At 36.4% G+C, this 23,530-nt stretch overlaps 1 protein-coding gene across 3 annotated transcripts in view; it reads left to right on the top strand.

The window, feature by feature from the left end:
• The window catches only part of LOC125226699 (bifunctional heparan sulfate N-deacetylase/N-sulfotransferase), a 200,542-nt gene that overhangs the window by 172,127 nt on the left and 4,885 nt on the right, over positions 1 to 23,530 (top strand). For all 3 annotated transcript variants that reach the window (XM_048130761.1, XM_048130760.1, XM_048130762.1), the window contains 4 exons: positions 1,296 to 1,458; positions 6,181 to 6,363; positions 19,308 to 19,528; positions 22,776 to 22,931. In XM_048130761.1, coding sequence (XP_047986718.1) covers positions 1,296 to 1,458; positions 6,181 to 6,363; positions 19,308 to 19,528; positions 22,776 to 22,931 — 723 coding nt within the window. The remainder of the gene's footprint in view (positions 1 to 1,295; positions 1,459 to 6,180; positions 6,364 to 19,307; positions 19,529 to 22,775; positions 22,932 to 23,530) is intronic.

Here is a 23,530-nt window from a genome sequence, read left to right as displayed (position 1 = left end):
AAATGTAATTAGATAACTTTTACTTAAAATTGAAATATTTTTTTTATCCCAAATTAATTCGGCCCGCAACGTAATGCAAACACACTCCCGTTAAACGCTCGTTGACAATTGATTGTCATCGCAACCACGTTTTACATTGCTGCTGAGATTTTTTCAAAAATTCATTATGGGGTGAAAATTAAGAGTAAATCAAAAACACCTCTTAATTAATGATAACAATATTGAATTATACGCCTGGTTTCATTTATCGCCCTTATTACGTTTACGCGCTGTATACCTGAGAATATTGTTCTGAGCATTTGAATTGACGTACGTCATTAATTCGAGATTGCCTCGTTGTGAACCCGTTCCCTATTTGTTATCCGTAAAAATATGCCGTTGTTGTATAAAAGAGTCGTTGTTGAGTGCTCTGACATCCCTTTTTATTTTTCCGCTGAAACTGCTAAACCTTTAACCCTTGTTAGTGTTTCTGGGCTTACGTTTGATATATTTTGATACAAAGGGTAATCTTACCTGCCTGTCGACCTTTGAAAATATCACCGGACATTTTGATTTAATGTATTATAATATTTGTATTGCGGTCACAACCTGAGCTAAGCAGTGCCAAGATATTTAAAAAACATTAGCTGTTCGCGCGCGACACTTTTTTCGCAAGTGAGATTTGGGGATTGTTTTGGTTGCTTCGTTATAAATATAAAAACGCGGTTTGCACCGGCGAAATTAGGGCATGTTTATATGATTAAGGAACGTAGATTGCGTGTGACCTACCTTTGTTAATTAAAGGGTCACACGATTCATTATGTCATACTTAATTGAGAATTGACACCTATTCAAATTAAACAACGACAACAACTCGTACCTATTCAAAATATTTACATAAAAACGTTTAGTTTCTGAGCCAACCTATGTATAATATGAACCACGACTATTTTTATGAGAAAATCAATGAAATCTCAAGCATTTCGACCCATTTTAGACAGAACTACAGGGCAAGTTATATGTATATGTATAATGTATATGCTACGATATTATACAATTTGGCTTAATCGGATATATGATTCCAAATAATTCTGACTGTAGTATAATTCCGTGAATCAACCAGTTACATTAATTCTTCAAATTACCTGAATTCACCTGAAATGTTAGATTACCTACGATTGTAGGTACGCTTCCATGGTAATACGAGTAATTATATAGATCTGTAGATCATAACATAGATTTGAAGTTATATTTTTGTGCTAAACCTGGTATCGTGAATACTGAACCAAATATAACAAGAAACTCATGTCACGCAGGTTACGGCGCGGCTTCCGTCACAGAGGCGTCATGGTGCTGCCTCGGCAGACGTGCGGGCTGTTCACACACACTCTGCTGCTCGAGCGCTACCCCGGCGGCCGGCAGCGCCTCGACCGCTCCATACAGGGCGGGGAGCTGTTCCAGACCGTCATCAACAACCCGGTGAGATATAACCTCCTCATGCTGTTTCCCTAAGAAGACATGCTGGGTGTTCACTTCACTTACCTATCATAAAACTGCTTTAATATAATAGCAGTGATTGACCGAGTATGTTTTTTACGTGTACAGTCAATTCACAGGAGCTGCCACGAATGGAACAACGAAAATTTTGATTGTTTATTGGTGAGTTGGTGACATTTGTATCGGTAGGTATACAGTCAAGAGCTACAATTTTATTGGTTAACCTGTCACACACACATATAATATATGTTAACACTAGCTTTTACCCACGGCTTCGCTGCGGAATGCTCCATACAAACGTCCACCCCTCCATTTTAGGGAAGTGTGGTGTTAAAAAGAGACAAAAAGTAGCCTATGTCACTCTCCGTCCCTTTAACTATTTCCACTTAAAAAATCACGTCAATCCATCGCTCCGTTTTGTAGTGAAAGACGGACAAACACACACACTTTCCCATTTATAATATTAGTATGGAAGGATGGATTCACTCATTCGTTCCATTCGTCCATCTCTTGTGAATCGACCTTTCCTATAGCGACTAAATTCACTCATAGTGAAACTGTCGTCATTAAAATTGTCGCTGGTTAAACAAAGTTGCTTAGGACAGGGTATTCAATACCCTAAACAATTTTCGCTATAGTGTTTGATTAAGTATAAAATTTCCCTAGATAATAAGATGTAATTTTTGATATCTCGCTGATAATATATCGAAAAATAACAAACTCAAACACTATGAATTTGCGTTATTTCTTATGGCCACCTCTTATGTCCATAATGAGTGGGAAGTGGATCCAACCAACAACGGGTCAGGTGAAAGTGAATAAAAGCTTGTAAAAATATTTCCTGGCATTGTCATTAAACCGTTAATAAAGGTTGCGAGAGCACGTAGGCGAGTAATGAGGGGGTCGTCCTTGTGAGATATCATCGTTTCCGGTGCTAACTACCCACCGGTACTCAATTAAACTATATTGACTTGTGTATTACCTACTTCGTATGAACGTGGTGTGAACCCAGGCGATTGCCAAGAGCAGTACTCAATTTCATCGATTTTTGTAAACAGTATAAGACGGTAATGTCGATAAACAGAAATTATTGTGACTTTCATAACTTTCGTCACAGCAGTACTTGTACTTTTATATATTCTGTGGTAACAGATTATGGAAAACCACAGAATATATAAGTCAAAAACCTCAAAAACTCAAATTTGCTTGCAAATGCAAAAATACTTTTAACTCATAGGTAGTCTGGCACTTAAATTTTATCATCTCATGATATATGACTTTCATGGAAGCTGACTGTACCTACTAATCATTATTCTCGCAGCTATTTTAATAATATTTTCTCTTTGAACACTATAAAATGTATTTTTAATATTAAAAACATAATATTTTATAAATACTCATAATATTAATGTAAAGTTGTGCGCTACATAAATTAACTTTAAATCCTGCTTTTCATTGGGTAAATATATGCAGTTTCCCTGTACTCAACCAGTACTCAACCAGAACCAACTCAAGCAGTATAAAGAGAAACGAGAAATGCCCAGATTTAAAATAATAAATAAGATTTCGTTCCCGATATTAGTCAGTATACTGTATTTAATGTGAGTCTATTGAACAATGTTGTGTAATATGAGTATTGTGCTGCAATATTAAGATTTTAATCAATATGAATATGAAACACATTGGTATTCTTTGATCGTAGTCGCGTAGCGCTACGAAAACACGAGATGTTAAACATTCCCTGCTTAATAGTACGGGGAAATTAGCTAAAATTACGGCATAATTAATGGAAGATTTTTTTTAATTGAAATATGTACGTTATAGGTCGAAGTTATTTTTCATCAACTCTCCCCACTCCTCCCCCCTCTGCGTCACCCCTCTACCCTCCCTTAAAGTGCCGAAAATGCGGTTTTTCTCGATTTCTGACAAAACTGTTGAAGATACAGAAAAAGCGCGTAGGAACGAAGTAATCCTTAATAAATTTACTACAAATCATTCATTGACACTTTGGTTCTACGTAGCACGTATAGTTTTCGCGTGATCCATCACGAAAGTTGGTCCTTTGCTGCAATTTTCTTTAATGAATGTTAAGTTTTCGCCCAAAATGCTCACGAAATCGTCGAAATTTGTTTGATATGACTAAAATATTGTAAATTCATGACTAAAATAAAATTAAGGGGGAAAAATCACTACCATGGGTGGAATTTCCAATATGTCTTGGAATTCCAGTAACTATTTAAGACGTAATATTTTCACGGTAGTAGTCGCTAGGAGTACCATTGATCCATATAGTATATCGCTGACTGGGGATGAGCTTTTGATAGCTGTTGGTAGAGCCCTGGAGTATCAATCCAAAAGCCGTGAGTTCAAGTTCCACCCATGGTAGTGATTTTTTTCCCCTGAAATTCATTTTCAGTTTATAATATTTTAGTAATATCAAACAGATTTCGTAAGCAATTTGGGAGAAAACTTAACATTCACTAAAGAAAATTGCAGCAAAGGACCAACTTTCGTGATGGATCACGCGAAAACTATAAGTGCTAGAACCAAAGTGTCAATGAATGATTTGTAGTAAATTTATTAAGGATTACTTTGTTCTTACACGCTTTTTCTGTATCTTCAACGGTTTTGTCAGAAATTGAGAAAAACCGCATTTTCGGCTATTTAAGGGGGGGAAGAGGGGTGACGCAGTGGGGGGGGAGGGATGAAAAATAACTTCGGGAGGGTTGATGCCAAAAAATAACTTCGGCCTATAATGTACATATCCCAATCAAAAAAATCTTCCATTAATTATGATTCGCAAATCTCGCTATAAAACTTGTTAGAAATGCTTTTATTACTTAGCTGTATGAACTAAATCCAAGATACACATTTCTCCATACCTAGTTGAACGCACAGAACATAATGCGTTCATTTTTGTCTTAATATATTTGATAACATTATAAAGTGATTGTGAATCTGAATACGGTTATCTATCGGATCAGCAAACGCGTGTCAAACATGTACTTAATCGCGCGAGCACTACTGCTAACAATGGGTTTGAATAGGATTCGAATGGAATCAATTGATACGGCGACTTGTATAGGTGGATATATATATAATATAAGTAATATAGCTAACTCAATTAAGCTGAAGTACTAAAATACATCGAGGATAGTACCTCTATCTATACCCGGCAACCCCGAACAACGTCAATGCTATTCGAGCACACTTGACATTGGCGCATGAGACCTTTTAAAAAAAAAGGTTTGTTCAGCATATTTTTTATCTTACGACTACTACGTATTGCATGAATGAGACAACGTTACCAGACGTCAATATAAATAACAGTAGGAGCCATTCAGATTTTACTGCCGACCTCGTAGCGTCGGTCGCGTAAACATTATTATTATCGCATTGACATGTGTAACAGAACTGTTATCTTTATTCTGACCGGTGACATATGTTTATGTCCATATTACTGTCACATTCATGAATAAGTTCTACGCGTTGTTGATTGATGTATGTACCAATTTTGGGCGCTTATCAATTATTCTGCGGGTCACTTCCAACGGTCCTTTGCGAACTCTGACCTATCCGAAGCCTGAAAATGTTTGTAACAATATATTTTTATACTCTGTTTATTTTACTAATGGGGTTTTCGATCACACATGACGTTAATTGGCGTGAAAAGCCTTATGCTGGAAATAACAAATAACTACGGAATTCTAGTACTCTTTTTCTGGATTCTACTTAGCTCACTAAACGCTCTCGCTCCTTTTCGATTAAGCTGACACACATGTCACGCCAATGTCAATACAGACAAATTAAGGAAGGTTGTTCCACCACTATCTAAATGAGTACCTATATAAAACCTAGCAACGAGTATTTATATCACTAGGGCTTTTGGATGAAATGGGATTATGTTCTCAATTAGTAGAAATTAAACTAGTTTGATTCCAATTAAGAAGTGTTTTGCTAAAACTGGAATAATTTAATAATTGCAGTGAACTGCCTATTAATTTACAGTACCGGGCATAAGCCACTTTACTACTTGGATAAGTAGAACAAGGAATAAACGTGATTAAACGTTATATTTTAGAACAAAATTGACATTAATAATGACATTTGCGAACATTGTCGACGAAAATGTCTCGAAGAGTTTCTTTAGCAGACAGCCTAATGTTTGACAGAAAACTGTGATTTTGTCGTTAAAAATAAAGTCATTGGAATTAGGAGATTAAGGTGAACTTGTAGCAGTGGCTATTGACAGGAATCAAAAGTCTGATAGCTGTGTCTCGCGCCAACCTACAGCCACCGCTCACGGCTGCCGCCGCTGAGAGACTTTGCGGCGTAATATACTCCACCCTATCCATAATATGACTCGATCTAATATGATTTATTGACTAATTTATAAACCTTATTGTGATGACATATGCCTAATCTATTAATGATCAATTTCAATATCATCAAAACATTTCCCCCTCAGCTCATCGCTGATTAAATTAATCCATTCCCTTTACCATATAGGTGGAATTTCTACGCATTAGTGTGTTTCTGATAAACAGCCTAATGTCAATAGCCTAACAAGTTTAGTTACATTGCGGACAATTGAGGCTACATCCAATTCAGGCGAGCGCTCAAATACCGTAATGAAACTCGCATGCGAGTTTGAGCACGCTCTAAATGAACCCTTAAACTTAGTTGAATTGTATTTGTCAACAGATCAACATATTCATGACGCACATGTCCAACTACGGGAACGACCGGCTCGCGCTCTACACGTTCGAATCCGTGGTGAAGTTCCTGCGGTGTTGGACCAACGTGAGGTTGGCTTCCGCGCCGCCGCTCGCCCTCGCTGAGACCTACTTCCAGTTGAGGCCGGACGAACTCAGCCCACTGTGGGGGGTAAGTCACCAACTGCTTCTGCTTTAATCATCTTCATGATACATTTGTGGCAGCTGAAATAGCGAACGATATCGGCAGAAACTTTCGGTGGATTGTGCCCTTTTAAGTCTGTTGGATCATTCGAGCAACACGGAAGGGAGTCGGCATTCGCACTATTTCCCGTTTAATCCCGCAAAAATGGCAGAAATATTTCCAACTTCTCGGAAGCCCGTGTTGCTCGAAGGATGGATCAATATGAAATACACACATAGCACATCCTCTCACAATTTTTTTGGCAGAAACGTGTTCTTTCAGACTTATCAAAGCTCAGGAAATTAAACTTTATAGTCGGTAAGGTTGGTAAGGTTATGGGTGTTCGCATAATTAAGATTGACTTACGAAAAATTGTGTCAACACCATCGTCACTGCAGGAATTACTGAACAGATTCTAAATATGTTTTAATTGAAAATTACCATGTCTTACTGATAAAATTCGTCTTACCCAACGAAAAATTAATTATCACATTTATTTGTCCTACAACTACATCTATATCTACGAATTATTGCATCGTTCATAACGATTATACTTCACACATGTTCATTCCACGTTCTCAACTTCTTTGTATTTAACCACCTAGATAAAAAAAAACCTATACGCTTCCGTAATGGAAGTCATATCGCAAATACAATATCTCGGTATTGACACAACGGAATTGCATCGTCTTATCGCGTGCATACGATACCGGAGTCGCCACAACCGCAGCCGTGCTCAGTAATATCCTGTAAATAAATTGTCCCAACCAGCATGTTCATTTCCGCTCACCGTTCTGAGGTATTGAACTGTGGTAACTTTGTAAAACAACTGAATATCGTTGCTAATGACACACGTTAGTGGCGGTACGATTCTAGTGATCTAGAAATTAAGAAAGTTTCCATTCTGAAGATATACAATTTCAGTCCTCTATCTACATGTCTAGAACCTACACACTACAGGGTGGCTAGCCGAATGGCACAATCGCTCACGAAACGCTCACGAAACGAAGCGCTAGTAGATATCTATCTCTATCGCGCTTGCGTATTGGCGCGACAGAGCCAGCGGCGTATCGCTTTCGTTTGGCGTCGGAGAAATGCCATTCGGCTACGGGGCCTGATAACGTAAGCGAGTGTAGGTACTTTCGTTCGACGTACATGGCGACATGGCACCTGTCGCAGGTGTGTGGCATGAGGCGATGTCACTAAACATGTCGCAAGACGTCGGGCAACGTCGCGCCACTTCACCCGACGTCTCAACCGACGCGTTTCGAGGAACATGTCACATAGCTGGTACGAATATATATCTTTGGCATTAAAAACAACGTGACCGAGATACGTAAAGTATTTCATAGCTGTCCATTTCCAATAAATATGTGGCTGGCTCATTTACCACAATTATAACGTAAAGCCAGAAATAATATTATCGTAGAAATTCGTATTGTTCATGTTTTACGAATGCATGATTTTATTTTAACCGTCATAAAAGATTGGGAACAAATGAAATGTACCTACTTACCTTTACAAGTGAAACAAATGGTCTAAAAGTAATGCATGCCAGGCGCTTACCATCAGACGGCCATGATGGTTTACCTACAGTACCGGTCAAAAATTTAAGTTCACTCCTTGTTTTCAGTACAATTGACTGCTTTAGAGAGATAGTTTTTTGTAGTTCAGACGTCAAAATTTGTTTCGTAAACAATTTATATTTTTTTAACATCTGTTTCCCTCAAATCTTATAGGCTAAATAATTATTTGGCCTATATTATCTGGCTAAAACTGTGTTTCGTGTAAAGATGTGTCTCAATTAGTGGCAAAGGCAAGGCCATAAATATAACTAGCATTTTGCCGTCATGTTTATTAGATTTTAGTGAAAGAAAGGTACGTGAATTGTGTCTAACTAGTAAAAGAAATCTCCACAAAACAATAAATATAAGTTGAAAACATATTTCGACTACCAAACCGAAGATAATTATCGTACAAAAGTACTCATTTGTACCGAAATCAAAGGGTGAACTCAAACTTTTGACCGGTACTGTATAACTGACCAGCAGTTTCTCAAACACAATACAATTGAAATTAGAAAACATAAAAAAAAGTTTATTTGTGCAAACATAACAGATTCAGAGTCAACGCGTTCTATGCGCTACGAGCATGCCACGAGTATGCCTACGAACAGATAACAGTAGCGAAAGTGTTTAGTAAAATTTAACTCAATGGACATTCAATTCAAATGTATCTACAGAATGTCCTGTAATTAAGAGGGGGTAGAGCAGGGAGAATTTTCAGAATCTGTCAAATTACCCCATTACACACACAAACACCCTTCACTCACACTACCTCAATTTACTGTGAAAGGTCAGTGACCCTTAATTTTTTTCAAGAGTGTTATTTTGAGTTTGTAGTCAACTACTGACCTCCTTTGAGAAATTAAAACTGTAAAAAAGGTAGCATACAAGAAGACAGAGAAAAAATACGCGTCATCTAGCTTTCCTTCTCTGTCCATGTCTCATGTGACTTTAATTTACCTAAATATGTAGATAACGTTCCTTACTCAGTTGATTGTTTACCTAGGTGTATTTCAAATTACTTTGCACTTAATTTTGCGTTACTTTTCTATACTTAGATTAAAAATCGTCAGCCTGCCTATCCCCGCAAACATTTTTCAAAGACGTGTGTGAAGGCCGATACCTCCAGGCAAACAATTATGGTCGCGTGCTAAATGATAAAACCTCAGCCCTATCGCTTTATTTGTAAGTGCGATAGGGACGGTCCGATGTTTTATCATTTATCGCGCGACCATGATTGCCCTGCAGGTCTTCAGAGGCCTGAGCTGTGCATTACGTATATGCGGGTTGTATTAAAGACTATCAGATATTTTCTTTATTCTTTTTGGTCGTTTTAGCTTCGTTTTTTTATCATTTAGTTTATACAAAAATAAAGCATGTGTATAAAATAAAAACCTAATGAATAGAGTACAGCTAGCAGCAGTCAAGTCAGAGACCCAAAGGAAGACAGGGAATATCGACGCATATCTTATCATATCCAATACCGCCATCGCTATCTGCATCAGACTCTTGATCATATCCAATTTCCTAGTCTCTTCTCTTAATTTCAGTTTCTTGAGTTGAAAATGTTGAAACTCATACTTAGCATTAAATAAAACACAAATACATATAAAATCACAATATAATTTTAAATTATGGCTTAGGCCCTGTACCAGTTGCAGTCGCCACGTCTGTAAAGCCACTTGTAGTTTCTTTTAAATGGCTAAATACCTAGATGTTATGTCATAAACATCTGTGACGTGACTGAAAATTAAAAAACATCGCTCAGAGATAAGGTTCAAATTAGCATGGCAAAAAATACAACAGTGCAGTCAAAATACCATCAAAATACGAAAAAGCAAATATCAATGTCGCCGTATTTCAGGCAATAAGGGCTGTTTTCTCAAATATGAAAAAATCTCAAAAGCAGAACTTTATTAAGACTTTCTAGGAAAATTATTTTGAACTTGATAGGTAGAACAATTTATAAAAGTTTTACAGAAAAAAATTCTGAACTAAGTTTGTAACTATATGAAAAGCATTTTTTTATCTCAGATTGCATATTTTAGTATCGTAACGATTTTTCTTTCAAATAAAAAGAGAATTATTAGAAAAGGTTCACGGTGTCTGCCGTAAACTGGGGTTACATTGACCAATTTGGGAATTTAAACTTCTCTAGCTTCTACATTTCATGGGTATTTTTACCCATTAAATGTAGAAGTTAGAGAAGTATAAATTCCATAATTGGTCAATGTAACGTAACAAAGAAAGAAAAAAATGGGACCATCAACTTTTTTAGTCTTTTCCTGCTAAAAATATAGAAATGTAACAAAATAATGTACGCAAAAAAAACGATGTTATCAAACTTAAACTGACATTGGGGTTACTTTGATACCCTATGTATTTTTTTAATGGTAATCGAATGTAATCCCTTACAAAAGTATTTTATCTCAAGAAAAGATAAAAAACGGTTCGCAGAGTCAAATATTACAACTCTTTAACGCTATTTTGGGGTTACTTTGATTAAAAATAAAAATTACCATCTTCGAAAAACCAACTTTATTTGCAATAGGCTAGTTTCCTACTAGTCAAATCAGCTTCTTTTTATGAACTGTCAAAACGATTTGCTAATATGGAATTACTATGAAATACTGAGGAGTGACGTCACGGTCAATTCATTTACTTTATATCTTTCTCTTTGACTTATTAAATAGAAATTGTGTTTAAAAATAACTACTGTCCATATTTTTCTTCTAATTATTGTATTGTATTCGTTTATTTCAGACATAACAGTCCATATTGTTACATTACGTTACACTTGTATTTAAAATTAAAGCTATAGAATTCAATTATTAATTTAAAATGAAAACCACAATTAAAACAAAATAGATACGAATTAAATTAAATTAAATCAAACTAAATTAAATTATATCAAATTAAATTAAATTCAAAATTTCAAATTTCAAATTAAATTAAAATTAATATAGTATAAAATAATTTGTGAATATTAATATTATATAATAAATTAAATATTAAATTAAATTCATTCAATAAAATAAAGTCAATAAAAAGAAATGTCCGACGTGTGCCTGAAATTTGAAATTTTAAACATCAACAACAACAACATCAACAATTATGTGGTGCTTTATTTCGTGCACTGCATAAAATATTTTATTTTAAGTATAGGAAACTAGCCTATTCTTTCAATATTTATCACAAGAAGAGATCAAATTATCAGTCTCAACAAGTACCGTGACCTAATCAGACAATAATCAACTATGTGTCATTATGGTCAATGTTACCCCATGCAAGTGATCAAAGACACCCCACATAGTAAATAATTAGTAATAAATGCCTAGTTTGACTTTATGATACAACACTCAATACAATGGTATAGCTAAACACATGTCTGGCAAGCTAATGTTCACTGTGAACCTTTTACTTTAATACCTACCCACTACGTTAGTTTAGAAGTTATTTAAACATGAAAAATAGCAACAAACTATGCTTATACTCGTATTTTGACACGTTATCCGCACTGCCCACGACCATACTTACTTGTTCACTGCGTCAGAGCACCATATAACTATAAAGGTTGGTTTAGGGTTATCATATGTCTAGATTTCGATAAATTTATTTTATTAATACATTACCGACTACTCATAACATATTAGTTTCTTATTTTTTGATAAAATAAATATAATATGCTCGTGACAGGTCAGGTTTTGTTCGTAATCCAAAAAAGTCAACCCTAGCACTTTTCCCTATTCACCCCCTTCCCGACCCCATTCACCCCAACGTTAGGGTGAGCGAAAATTACTAAATAAAACGACATATTTTCAAAGACAACCCGGAGTTCACACCGCTGGAAGATTTTTGTGTAAAAAATTATCATGGCACATATAAAAAAACTGCTATCGACGTTCAAAAGTCGGTTTTGGCCCTATTCACCACAAATTAAGTTAGTTCATACCCGTTCCGACCCCATGAACCCAAAATCTTCAGAAAATGATGTACTAAGTAGCCCAAAGTACAGCGCCATCCTAGGTGAATTGGGTAACTAATTTATGCAAACTACTTAAGTCGCAATAGATGTCATTTCATTTAGTATTTTGGAGGTAACTAGTAAAGATAATTTAGTTTTACAATTGTGCGAAAATAGATTCTCATCTGGCCGGATTTTTTAACCGAATTCCAAAATTCAAAAGGTTATAAATGTATAGTTTTTTTTTTAAATATCACTCCTGGTCCAATTTAATATCCCACAAATATTAACGGCAAACTGATAATGACTTAAGTATTTTTGAAATAAATTTGTGACAAATGTGGGTAGTTTAGTAATTAGGCGCCGACTGGTTATATTTTCGCTCTCTGCTAATAAATCTTGTATGGAACGGACGTGTTTTCTTTTGTGCCTCTTCATCAGCGCTGATCTTCGGCTGGGAGCATACCTTACAAAATTGAATGCCGAAAAAAAAGTTTATCAGCAAAAATTACTTACTTGAAAATAAAGTCATAACCGTTTTCATACTTATGCATTGAAATAGATATCACGCACGAAAGTAAGAACGACAAGGCCTCCTGGTGGCTGAGCCGGGAATCGAACCCGCCATCTCTCTCGCTATACCCTAATCCTCTAAGTGCCACTTGCACCAACGAATATGGAGGGTTAACCTGAGGGTTAACCCACCATTTTACATGGAATTTGACAGTTGACAGCCCACTAACCCTGAGTTAAGTGGTTGGTGCAAAAGGGCCTTAAAGATTCATATACGAGGTGGTCAAAATGTGCCTATCAGAGATAATATACACTAGAGAAATTTCGTCGGGTACCACACGGCGGGCGGGTGGCCTAGTGGTAATGACGTTAGCTGCGTAAGCTGAAGACCCGGGTTCGATTCCCGGCTCGGCCACCAGTGGGCCTTATCGTTTTTTCTTTCGTGTATGATATCTATTTAAATTTATGTATGTATGTATGTGAACACTTTATTGTACATAAGACAAGTTAGGACATAAAAATACAGTATAGTTATGGTGTACAAAGGCGAACTTATACCTATAAGGGATCTCTTCCAACCTTTGAGCGAATTGAGAATTTATTATTTATATAAACTTGAAAATAACAAATCAAAAATTATTAAATAAAATAATTTTATTTCTTCCCTAGATGTATAGTTTCATACTTATGATTTTTATTTTAAAGTAATCCGTTTATATTGTAGCAACCATGGGTGATTTTTGTGGACTTAAGTAGAAACGTTGACTTGTGGTTGACAGAAGTGTGATTAACATTTCTAAATGTTAATTTATTGTATCTAGTCTAACTACGAAGCAATACATTGACGTATAAATTGCGTCCATATACAGAGAGGTCATTCATACAAACATCACTTTAGGTAAGTTATATATCTTTTATACAATTTGACAACCATTGACTACACATCCCAATTCACCCCTCTTCCGACCCTAATCACCCCCTTCGTAAACCTATTCACCCCCTTTACGACCCGTTTCCCCCATTATTGATCCTATTCACCCCTCAGGCCGCGGATATTTGTTCATCCCGTAAAAGTTCCCCAACACAGTTGCATCGCTTTCTTCATGAAAACCATTATAAAAATGAAAATATGTCTTATGATTTTCTGTTAAACATAAACTTTAGAAGTATAGGTATACACTACATTCAAAAGGATAATGAACAAATTCTTAGCAAAATTTCACACAAAAATGAAGTTAAAATGAGTAAAAAATCCAATAAATTTGAATGCCTACTTTGACAGACATTTTCATGTCTGTAAATATATTATTTACATAAATCATAAAATATATTATTTAAATATAATAGCATTATATACCCCGGGAACCCTATTCACCCCAAATTACGGTATTTATTAAATTGTCAATATGTAAAATGTCGGAAAGTACGGAACGGAACCCTACACTGACCGTGGTCCGATGCGCTCTTGGCCGGATTTCTTATATAAAATAATATAAAAATTCACCTCCCAATTTATAATAAGTTTTTTTGCAAAAAAATCATTTTTGGCACAGGCTTTACCTTAGCCGACTGTACCTTTCTTTCAAAAATCATCTATTGCTCTTCGAGATGTCTCTAAATACCACTTACTCAATGGGGATACGACGTTTCATAACAGAGTTCCTCTGAGTACCTTTCTGCTCCATCATCAGATCACCTCCATGATACCAGAATATTGCATTGTCACGTGATTTACATAAGTGTGCAAAATTTCAGCTCAATCGCAAATCGGAAAGCGGGTCAAATTTAGCTTCTACGTTTTGGCCCAAACTAAGATAAATACTAACAACGCAAGTTGAATAAAAGCTTGTAAAAAGGCTTCTGATATCAGATTTGTAATAAGTTTACTTGTCATAGTTTATCAACAGATGAGACAGACATATGCACTGACAATACTTCACGTGTTTCGTGAGATGTCAAATCACCTCATACAATTTACCGCTCTAAGGCAACTAAGGTAGGGTTTGTTATTGCACTTTAATTACATATTAATGATTTCTAGCCCGTAAGATATATATTTGCTTTAACAATGGATAGATATTTATGCGAGTGAGAGTGTAATTTAGATTTTTATTTATAAGGAATCAAATATTTTTAAGCTACCCGATCATACAGATATTTCTGCGGATAAGGACACTCCCCACATCTGCCGTCTAGCAATCGTAGCGTCGGGCCAACTGTATGGCTAAGCCGCGCCGACGCGGCGTCTTTTTCCATACAGTTGGCCCGACGCTACGCTCGCGAGACGCTAGAAAGAGAGACGATGTTTTTGCCGGTCACGGAGCATTACAAATTTTTGCCGGGAATATGTCGTCATATACTTATGGTCCCTTATAGAAAATTAGATATTTTTGCACGGCCGTTCATAGTCATATAATTATGCTGGTGACTGTTCCATGAATATTTGGTCTAGTCTAGTTGAGTGGAGAAGTACCATTCAAAACGAGCGTTAACTTTCTAAACAACAATATATTTAGGTACTTTATAATTATTATTGTTTTCAACTTACGGTTACGTGTTCGTGGTATGCACAGAGTAAATCTTTAATGAAATTGAGACATTTTTTTATATATACAATTAAATTTGAACTAGAACCACTAAACCTATACCCGCTCGCATTCCCCTTTTTTCTATTCTAAGTAAGAATCAGTTAATAAGTATCTGAATATATGTATGAATAAATTAAATTGTAATTGTTTACATACAACCTGTGAAGTTTGGTTGACAAAATTTGACGTAGGTGCTGTCATATATATTTTTAAAATGACGTACTGTTAATACCAGCGTAATGAAAATGTATTCCGATGAGTAAAAGAAAACATGAAACTTTTTTCAATTTAACCGAACTAGAATGAAATCATTTATACTCATTCGGTTGTGTTCGTTATTTTCTTTAATAATGTGATATATTTTTATTTATTTTTTATGCACAAGCCATGCACCTTTAAACTTTAAATGAGATTGGATCTCCACCTGACATTATTGATTTACCCTATTTATTTTGAGCACAGTTTTACACTGGTATGGTTTTTCGTGTACGTACACTATTTTCTGTCAAAATATTTGTCAAATTTAAACGTCAACGCGGAGCGACCGGCGACACGTCTGCCTCCGATGAGCCGCTCAGGGCGTCTAATCGAAAGGAGAATTCTGACAGCAATGGCGAATGTATGGAAATTTTACGATAGTTTGAATTTAAGGTAAAATTTCTTTGTTGCCTTTGAGAGGAAAAATATAAAAAACCTCAAAACTTCTAGTCCATTTATCTGGCTTTTAGAATCACTTAACGTTATAACTAAAGTATTGAATTTTTTTAACAAAGTTTACTAAACGGCGACATACGTTTTTCTCATTTTAGGTCAACTTTGTGTGGGTTTAGTTATTACACCGTTAATAATTGGAGATTGTGAATAGTCAAAAGTTGTAGACACACTCTTTAAGATAATAACTACATTTATTTTATTTCATTTAATTTAGAAATGTGAGCAGCATTTGTTAAACGCCGAATGCACTTTTCGAGGATTTCGTTTCGCCCGAGGCTTCGCTCGCGTTAAATTCTAAAATTGCGGAATGTTCCATACAAACTTTCACCCCCATGTTAGGGCAGTGGGGGGGTTAGAAAGAGAAACAAAGTACCCTATGTCACTCTCCATCCCTTCAACTATCTCCACTTCAAAAGTCACGACAATTCGTCGCTCCGTTTTGCCGTGAAAGACGGACAAACAAACAGACACACACACTTTCCCATTTATAATATTAAGTATGGATAAACCACCGACCGGGCATCATAAGCTGGTTCAGAAAATGAACTTGTAGAACGAGATACATACTTTGACACGGGGCTTATCGGTAGTGGTCAAAAGGTTATCTATTAATTACTAATGTACATCACATAAACAAGATCGACTTAAAGAAATCTGTTCGCAGAAGTATACAAACAACGTTTTCCCTTTGCCACATGTTACCTATTTTAACATTCCAAACATCTCCGGTACATGATTATTCTTACGTTAAATATTACAGGCTGGTATCGCAACCGTTTCGGCGTATGAATCAATATGTATTACGCGCGCACTCTGTGGTCTAATCTCTCATCCGCCTTTCCGCCTGGTTGCTGATAGAGGGCTCGAAAATCGCGAAAAAACTTGGATGGATGTTTGCGAGCGTACCGGTGATATATAAAAAACTTTTTTATGATTTATTACCTACACTAGCGGTTAGACCCAGTTGTGTATAGGCATACATACCTGGACTCGTGTTTGCGTTCTATCGCATTTAGATATGTCAACATTTACTAAGATATGTAAATGTTGTAAAATGAAAATTTTGGCGCAACATACAAATGAGGTTTATATTTTGTGTCTAATGAAGTTCATTTTGTAAGCTGTTTTATACAGCGAATTAAGCCAGGAGATGTGTTTATTTAATAACACACAGTGAACTTGAGTAATGTTTTTTTCATACGTCAGCCATTATTTTCCTATTAATTGATTGATACATTGATTGAAATTTTGAAATAAAACCCCGACATAGTTGGACCGATTTTCACGAAACATGGATAAGAACATAACCGACTAATTCAGCTTTCAAACAAAAAAAAAACTAAATCTAAATCGGTTCATCAGTTCAGAAACTACGATGCCACAGACAGACACACACACAGACAGACAGATACGTCAAACTTATAACACCCCGTCGTTTTTGCGTCGAGGGTAAAAACTTAGATTAGCCAAAGTTTGAGAACAATGTAAAATATAATCGACGAATATATTCATTAATAACCTAACCACAAAATAAAAATTTTGAAAAAACCCCCGACCGCGGCATAGTAGACCGATTATCATTAAACATAGCTAAGAACACTCCCGACTAACTCAGCTTTCAGAAAAAAAGAACTAAATCTAAATCGGTTCATCCGTTCGAGAGCTACTATGCCACAGACAGACACACACATAGACAGATAGACAAACAGATAGACAAGTCAAACTTATAACACCCCGTCGTTTTTGCGTCGGGGGTTAAAAAAACATTCAGTAAAGAATAGGTTCTCTTTATTCCATACAGGAATAACCACTAAAATTGGACAAATAATGCATTGCCAAAATAGCTGAAATGTTGATTGAACCCCCCATCCAATCAATTCAGTTCATGTAATAATAGCACATAATTGAAAACAGTTTTGCACTGTATCATGTTTGCTTTATCGCGAAGTTGGTGCAGCAATTTACTACACATACCTGTATTTAATACAGGTATGTGTAGTAAAAAAAAATGGCCCATTAAATCAAAAATACCTACAAAAGTTGATACATTATACGAAAACATCAATACTTGAGCAGAGTGGCATATTCGACTCCGAGCAAATTTGCCTTGCAAAAACAATATTTATGGCGCATGTATTAATATTTTACTGGCCGGAGAGATATGTAAAGTATCGTTGAAATATGAAGAGGAAATTGCACATACATCCGAGTGCCGGGATCTGAAACATGATAGTTCATCTTTTTAACTCGAGGGATAAATTTGATTATAAGTATTCTTCACGACCCGAGCGGTATCTGGTTTGTGAAACATAGTCCGTAGATCCAATTTGCAGGTGAAAGGAAATCTTATTGCAAATAAACGATATCGAATAAAAATTCGTGTTTTTCATCAAAGATAGCATTCAAACATTTATTCTAACGGACACGTTTTCGGTGGCAAATATTTGTTTACAAAAGTAAATATTGATGGGAAGCCGGGAGCGCGAACCATCCCGCTTTGTTATAACTCGCGCGTTTGTAAAGTTTTCACTGGAATCATATCACGGGTTTGTAACATTTTTTCGTTACATAGTCTTATTAATCATATCAAAAATCTATATACCAAGCCACTTGTACTTACATTGCAAGTTACAAATAAAAGAGCAGCCGATTCCTCAGAGTAAGGCAGTGAGCACTTGTTTCGGTATTGAATCGGTGAAATTTTCAATAAATTAAAAAATGAGGGGGAGGGAGGGGGTTAATTTGATGAATGACGACTTAAGATTATTTACCCGTTTCAATACTTATTTAGCTTTTCAAACTGGTACATAGGTAGGTACTTACCTCATTCATACATAAGATGCCTATTGTGACTTAAAAGCCTTCCCTTTGCAATGGCACTTATTTAGATACTTTGATGTTAAAACGTGTAACAATGAAAGACTCTTGTTGAATAATTACAGGCAGGTGTTTAATTATAGCAAAACATAAATAACTGTATCTTATACTTTACAAAATGTTACAGCTAAAGCTCGTAAATTATGTCGTGATAATAAATGGCAGCCATATTTTAATACCAAAGCCGTTTAAATATCCGGCAAATTCTAAACATTTCTATAACATTCACCTCGATTGATGTCAAATGTAATCTTTCACGAGTACCTACTTATTTATAATCACGCGTAAGAAGGAAATTTGCTAGAAAGCGATTTATATCGTAAGTAGATTCGATAAAGTTAAAGACTCTGTATTCGTGAAATGGCTCGCCATTTTCCTACTTCTTTCGGAAAGGCCATGCCAGGATAAGCTAAGTGAATCTGCCCCCAGCGAGTTTTGGCTTGAATTTTTTTTATTGATTCGTCTTTGTATTAATATCGAGTATGCCAAATTTCAGCTCCCAAATTTAAACTTTATAGTTTAGTAATTAAAAAAAAAAAAACGAAATTTGAACTTTCTTCGATATTTTTTTTCTGGGCAGCCGATTTTGAGCGAAGAGAAATTTCTTATACAATTTGTATGAATTTTTTTTACATGGTGTTTTTCTGATGTAAACCCTAATATAACGAATATTTTTTTCTTTACATACAACTTGCAATTTCTTTTGTGCAGAATCCGTGCGACGACATCCGCCACCGTCGCATCTGGTCGAAGAGCAAATGGTGCGGCACGCTGCCCAAGGTGCTAGTCATCGGGCCGCAGAAGACCGGCAGCACGGCTCTCTACACCTTCCTGGCCATGCATCCGTCGCTCGTGCCCAACCTGCCCAGCCCCACCACCTATGAGGAGTTGCAGTTCTTCAATAATAACAACTACATGAAGGGATTAGACTGGTGAGTCAGAATTTTATCCGCTGTCGATAAAATGATGTTATTATAGCGGGCGAAGCAAAAAGCGCTCGGCGGCCACGGACGCCGGTCGGACGCCGAAGTCGCCCTCGTGCTTCAAGGAGTCTGGCGAAGGCCGACGAACGTGTACGCGGTCAAAAGCTGGGCGCCCCAGACGCCCTCATTTTTAAAGAGTCAGGCGAAGCCCTACGATCCAAGGCCGGATGCTTTTGGCGTCCTCGTGCTTTATGAATCCGATGAAGCCCGACTTATGGCCCGGTCAAGCGGATTCGATGCCCACACACTTAAAAAGTCAAGTTAAGCCCGATGTACGCGATCCAAAGCCGTGCGCCCTGATTTTCAAGGAGTCGGCCGAAGCCGAATCCTTATATCGTCACTACTTTTGAAAAAACTTGTATCTTCGTCTGTCAATGAAAAGAAAATTGTGGTAAGTATGTATGGAATGCATATACGAATAGACTTACTGCGTTTTAACTTTGAGGAACAGCGTGAGATACGAGATTTTTTAAAAGTAGTGACGATATTATCACTGTTCAGAAATAAACAAGGGGCTTCAATTAACTTCGATAAAATAAGCAACACCCTAATGAATAGTATAATATTTATAGATTTAGAAGCCCCACCATCTATCAGGAGTTGCAGTTCCTCAAAAATAATAACTATATGAAGGGATTAGACTGGTGAGTTTATTAGTAATATTAGTATGTAAACCATATAACATTCGCTTCCCGTATGGTTACGGGTCAACAATTTCACTACCCTCTTTGTCGTAAAAGTCTATAAGATATTTTGTGGTGCGGGTGATGGACTTGTATATATAACTAGCTTGTGCCCGCGGCTTTGCTCGCTTTAGAAAGAGACAAAAAGTAGTTTATATCACTCTCCATCCCTTCAGATATCTCCACTTAAAAAATCACGTCAATTCGTCTTTTGCCGTGAAAGGCGGACAAACAAACAGACACACACACTTTCCAATTTATAATACTAGTATGGATGTCACTCCAATATCACAATTTCTTTTTTTTTCACCCCATAATGTGATTCTAAACAATTATGTATGTAAGTAACATTCACACATTCAGTGCCAGCGAGCTACGCGCTACACGCGTAGCCGCTGTCATAGCTGTACGGCAAACTACGTATTAGAAAAGCAAACCGGCTATAATAAACATCCTTTTGAATTACAATGGTGAACCTAGTTATCAACATTAAACAGTATTAGAATTCATCATTTACTAAACCTACATATTAAACACGAATACATTGAATGTAAATGGCAGACTAACAAGAACCCTCTTAGTAGACTAGTCCATTCCTCAAAAGCCCTAATTGGCGGTAATCTGTCGTAAGAATTATAAGGCATTCCAGGGAAACAATTCGTGCCTCGAGTGTCGAGTTATCTGACACGGGTGTCATTATCATTACTTATTAGCGAGGGCTAAAGACCCCCACTTACGTCATTACAATGTCTTCACAGCAACAATACAGCGTTAAGGCGCCGTCTAAATTGTCCCGGCGCTGATAAGCAAACGTGTCTGATAATATAAATGGCTCGACTGAACAGGTCGCGAGCTAGTAAGGTTATTTGTATGCAACAGGGGACTCAAAAAGGAGACACAATAAGTTCTATCGACATATCGATTGCAAGACGTCAAATAAACCTAAGAAATAATATGAAAGCCATAATTTGATTTGATTAGAATGTACCTAATGCTTTTTTTACCATTGATGTTTTATACCGAAACAAAATTAAACGACATAATTGAAATATTTCTCCAAGAATGATGTACTAGAAAATTCTAAAGAATAGTTTATTTGCATTTGTACTTAGGTAATTGGTTTAAAAAAGAACTTCATAAAAAATGGAGATCGGTCTTCTTAAGTTAGCTTTGTAGCCAGTTACAGAAAGCGCTCGCCGCACCAACAAAGCAAATGCTAAATTAACAATAAATAACTTTGTTGCTATAACATTTCTTGTAAGAGGCTGGCTTTACTGGGTGCTGGTAGTAATTGGAATCGAGCTGCGATGGTAAAGGTGAAACGCTCGAGTTCTAGTGTAAATTACTCCATCCCGGTTCAATCAGATAGCAATTGTATGCATGTATACTGTTTGCTTATATTTAGTCCCTCATCCGTTAGCTGACCAAACGTAATTTACTTCAGTGCATGTAAATGACCAAGTGATCTGCGTAATGACTTAGCTCGTGGAGTATGATCTGGCCGGATGCCCTTATGTACTAGTGTTTGTAACTCGCTGGGTGTATTACTATCTATAGATAATTAAATAAACTTGAGAGTTCTCACTCTATACACCATTACAGTTGTTTCCTTAATTAATAATTCATACATGTTCATTAAACAAATTTTACTTATACAAATACGTTTTTGCAAAAACTATGCATACAGAACAAATGTATTTCTATTTGTTTTTCGTTACAAACACAGTTCGCCAGAACGTTCGTGAAAGTAAAATATACGGAAATAGGTATATTACTTTAGCGCCTGGGAGCCCAGAGCATCAGTTGTTAAGCAAATTTGCAGATAAAATTATTATATACATACCGGGGCTCTTTTGCGGCTTCGCTCGCGGTGTGGGCTAAAATATAAATATGTTTTTCTTGGTAACGCTAGCTTTGTATAATAAATGTAATACCATTTATGAAGTCAAAGCTATTTCTAGCTATGTTATATTTGTGACGAATATTAAATGCGAATAATGAGACATTTACAGAACTAAGAACACTGAAAGTAATTAACTTAACGCTTTAAAGTACCTATGAGATTTCACAATGATAATATTAATGTTACACAACATCTCGAGTTTACTTTCGGAGTCATAATTAATTAATTCGGGTTTTACATAATGCAGTAATGTTATGATATATGACTTGTATATGTATAGGTATAACCAACTTTAGAGCTGATCTGCACAGTGCCAGAACTCACATGCGAGTTTCATAGCATTGCGGTATTTGATTGGTGTGCTGAAATATATGGCGCAGTATAACTAAAAAAAATCTCTTCTCGCTCTTATTTGGAGCATATAAACTTTTGAACCGCGGACTGAACGCACTCAACGCGTGCAGTGGCCAGCGGCAAATCAAGATCATTCATGCATTACGAGTACTCTCCACGCTCCGCGAATCGAACGGACTTTATTTGCCGCTCGCCGCGCTGCAAGTCGCATCGAGTCCGCAGCTTCGATAACCTAAATATCGAATATATCTCTTAGGTACTTAAACTTCTTCCCGCCGAGCATCACCAACGGCACGCAGATGACGTTCGAGAAGTCGGCCACATACTTCGACGGCGAACAGGTGCCTCGGCGCGCGCACGCGCTGCTGCCCAACGCTAAGATCATCGCCATACTCATATCGCCTTCTAAACGGTAAGTCTTTTGATTAGAAACTAACCTGACATGAACCCAACGTTTAAAAAAGACCTTTACGTGTGACACAGGACGGGCGCGACAGTATTTCGTCCTTTCAGTCTTTTTAATAGTATTAATTAAAGAAGGTAAGTCAATCGATCTCGCGAGCAAAATACGGGCAATTATGTCCTGGTTGGCCAGACAGAAAGAAAAAGATATTAAAAATATTGTCACGAGTCGGTGCATTAAGGAATTTACGGAGATTACAAGAAAAAGACGTAACTTTTAATTTAGTTCAATGTTTTCCTTCAAATCTGTTTTCGTTATTTTAAGAGAAGACAATCAATGTGCAATCTTGTACAAGCGAAATAACTTTTTATCAGCCGTTCGCAGGCCAAAAACAATTTTAATTGAACTTGATTCGACTAGCGAAATGTAATCCTCCCCAAATTGTATTGTAGATATCTTAATTGAAATTACTTTGGTTCAAATAATGAAATTCGCAACCGAATGTAATCAAATTCTGTAGTTACTTCAGTAAATTTAAGGGCCGCTTGAATTTTAATAGGCAATGAACTATAAATGGAAGCCAAATATTTTAGCCAAACATTGGCTGT

The sequence above is a fragment of the Leguminivora glycinivorella genome, chromosome 5, assembly GCF_023078275.1.
Source record: "Leguminivora glycinivorella isolate SPB_JAAS2020 chromosome 5, LegGlyc_1.1, whole genome shotgun sequence".
Taxonomy (NCBI): Eukaryota; Metazoa; Arthropoda; class Insecta; order Lepidoptera; family Tortricidae; genus Leguminivora; species Leguminivora glycinivorella.
The sequence above is the reverse complement of the archived record's forward strand: the minus strand, read 5'-3'. Positions and strand labels throughout refer to the sequence as shown.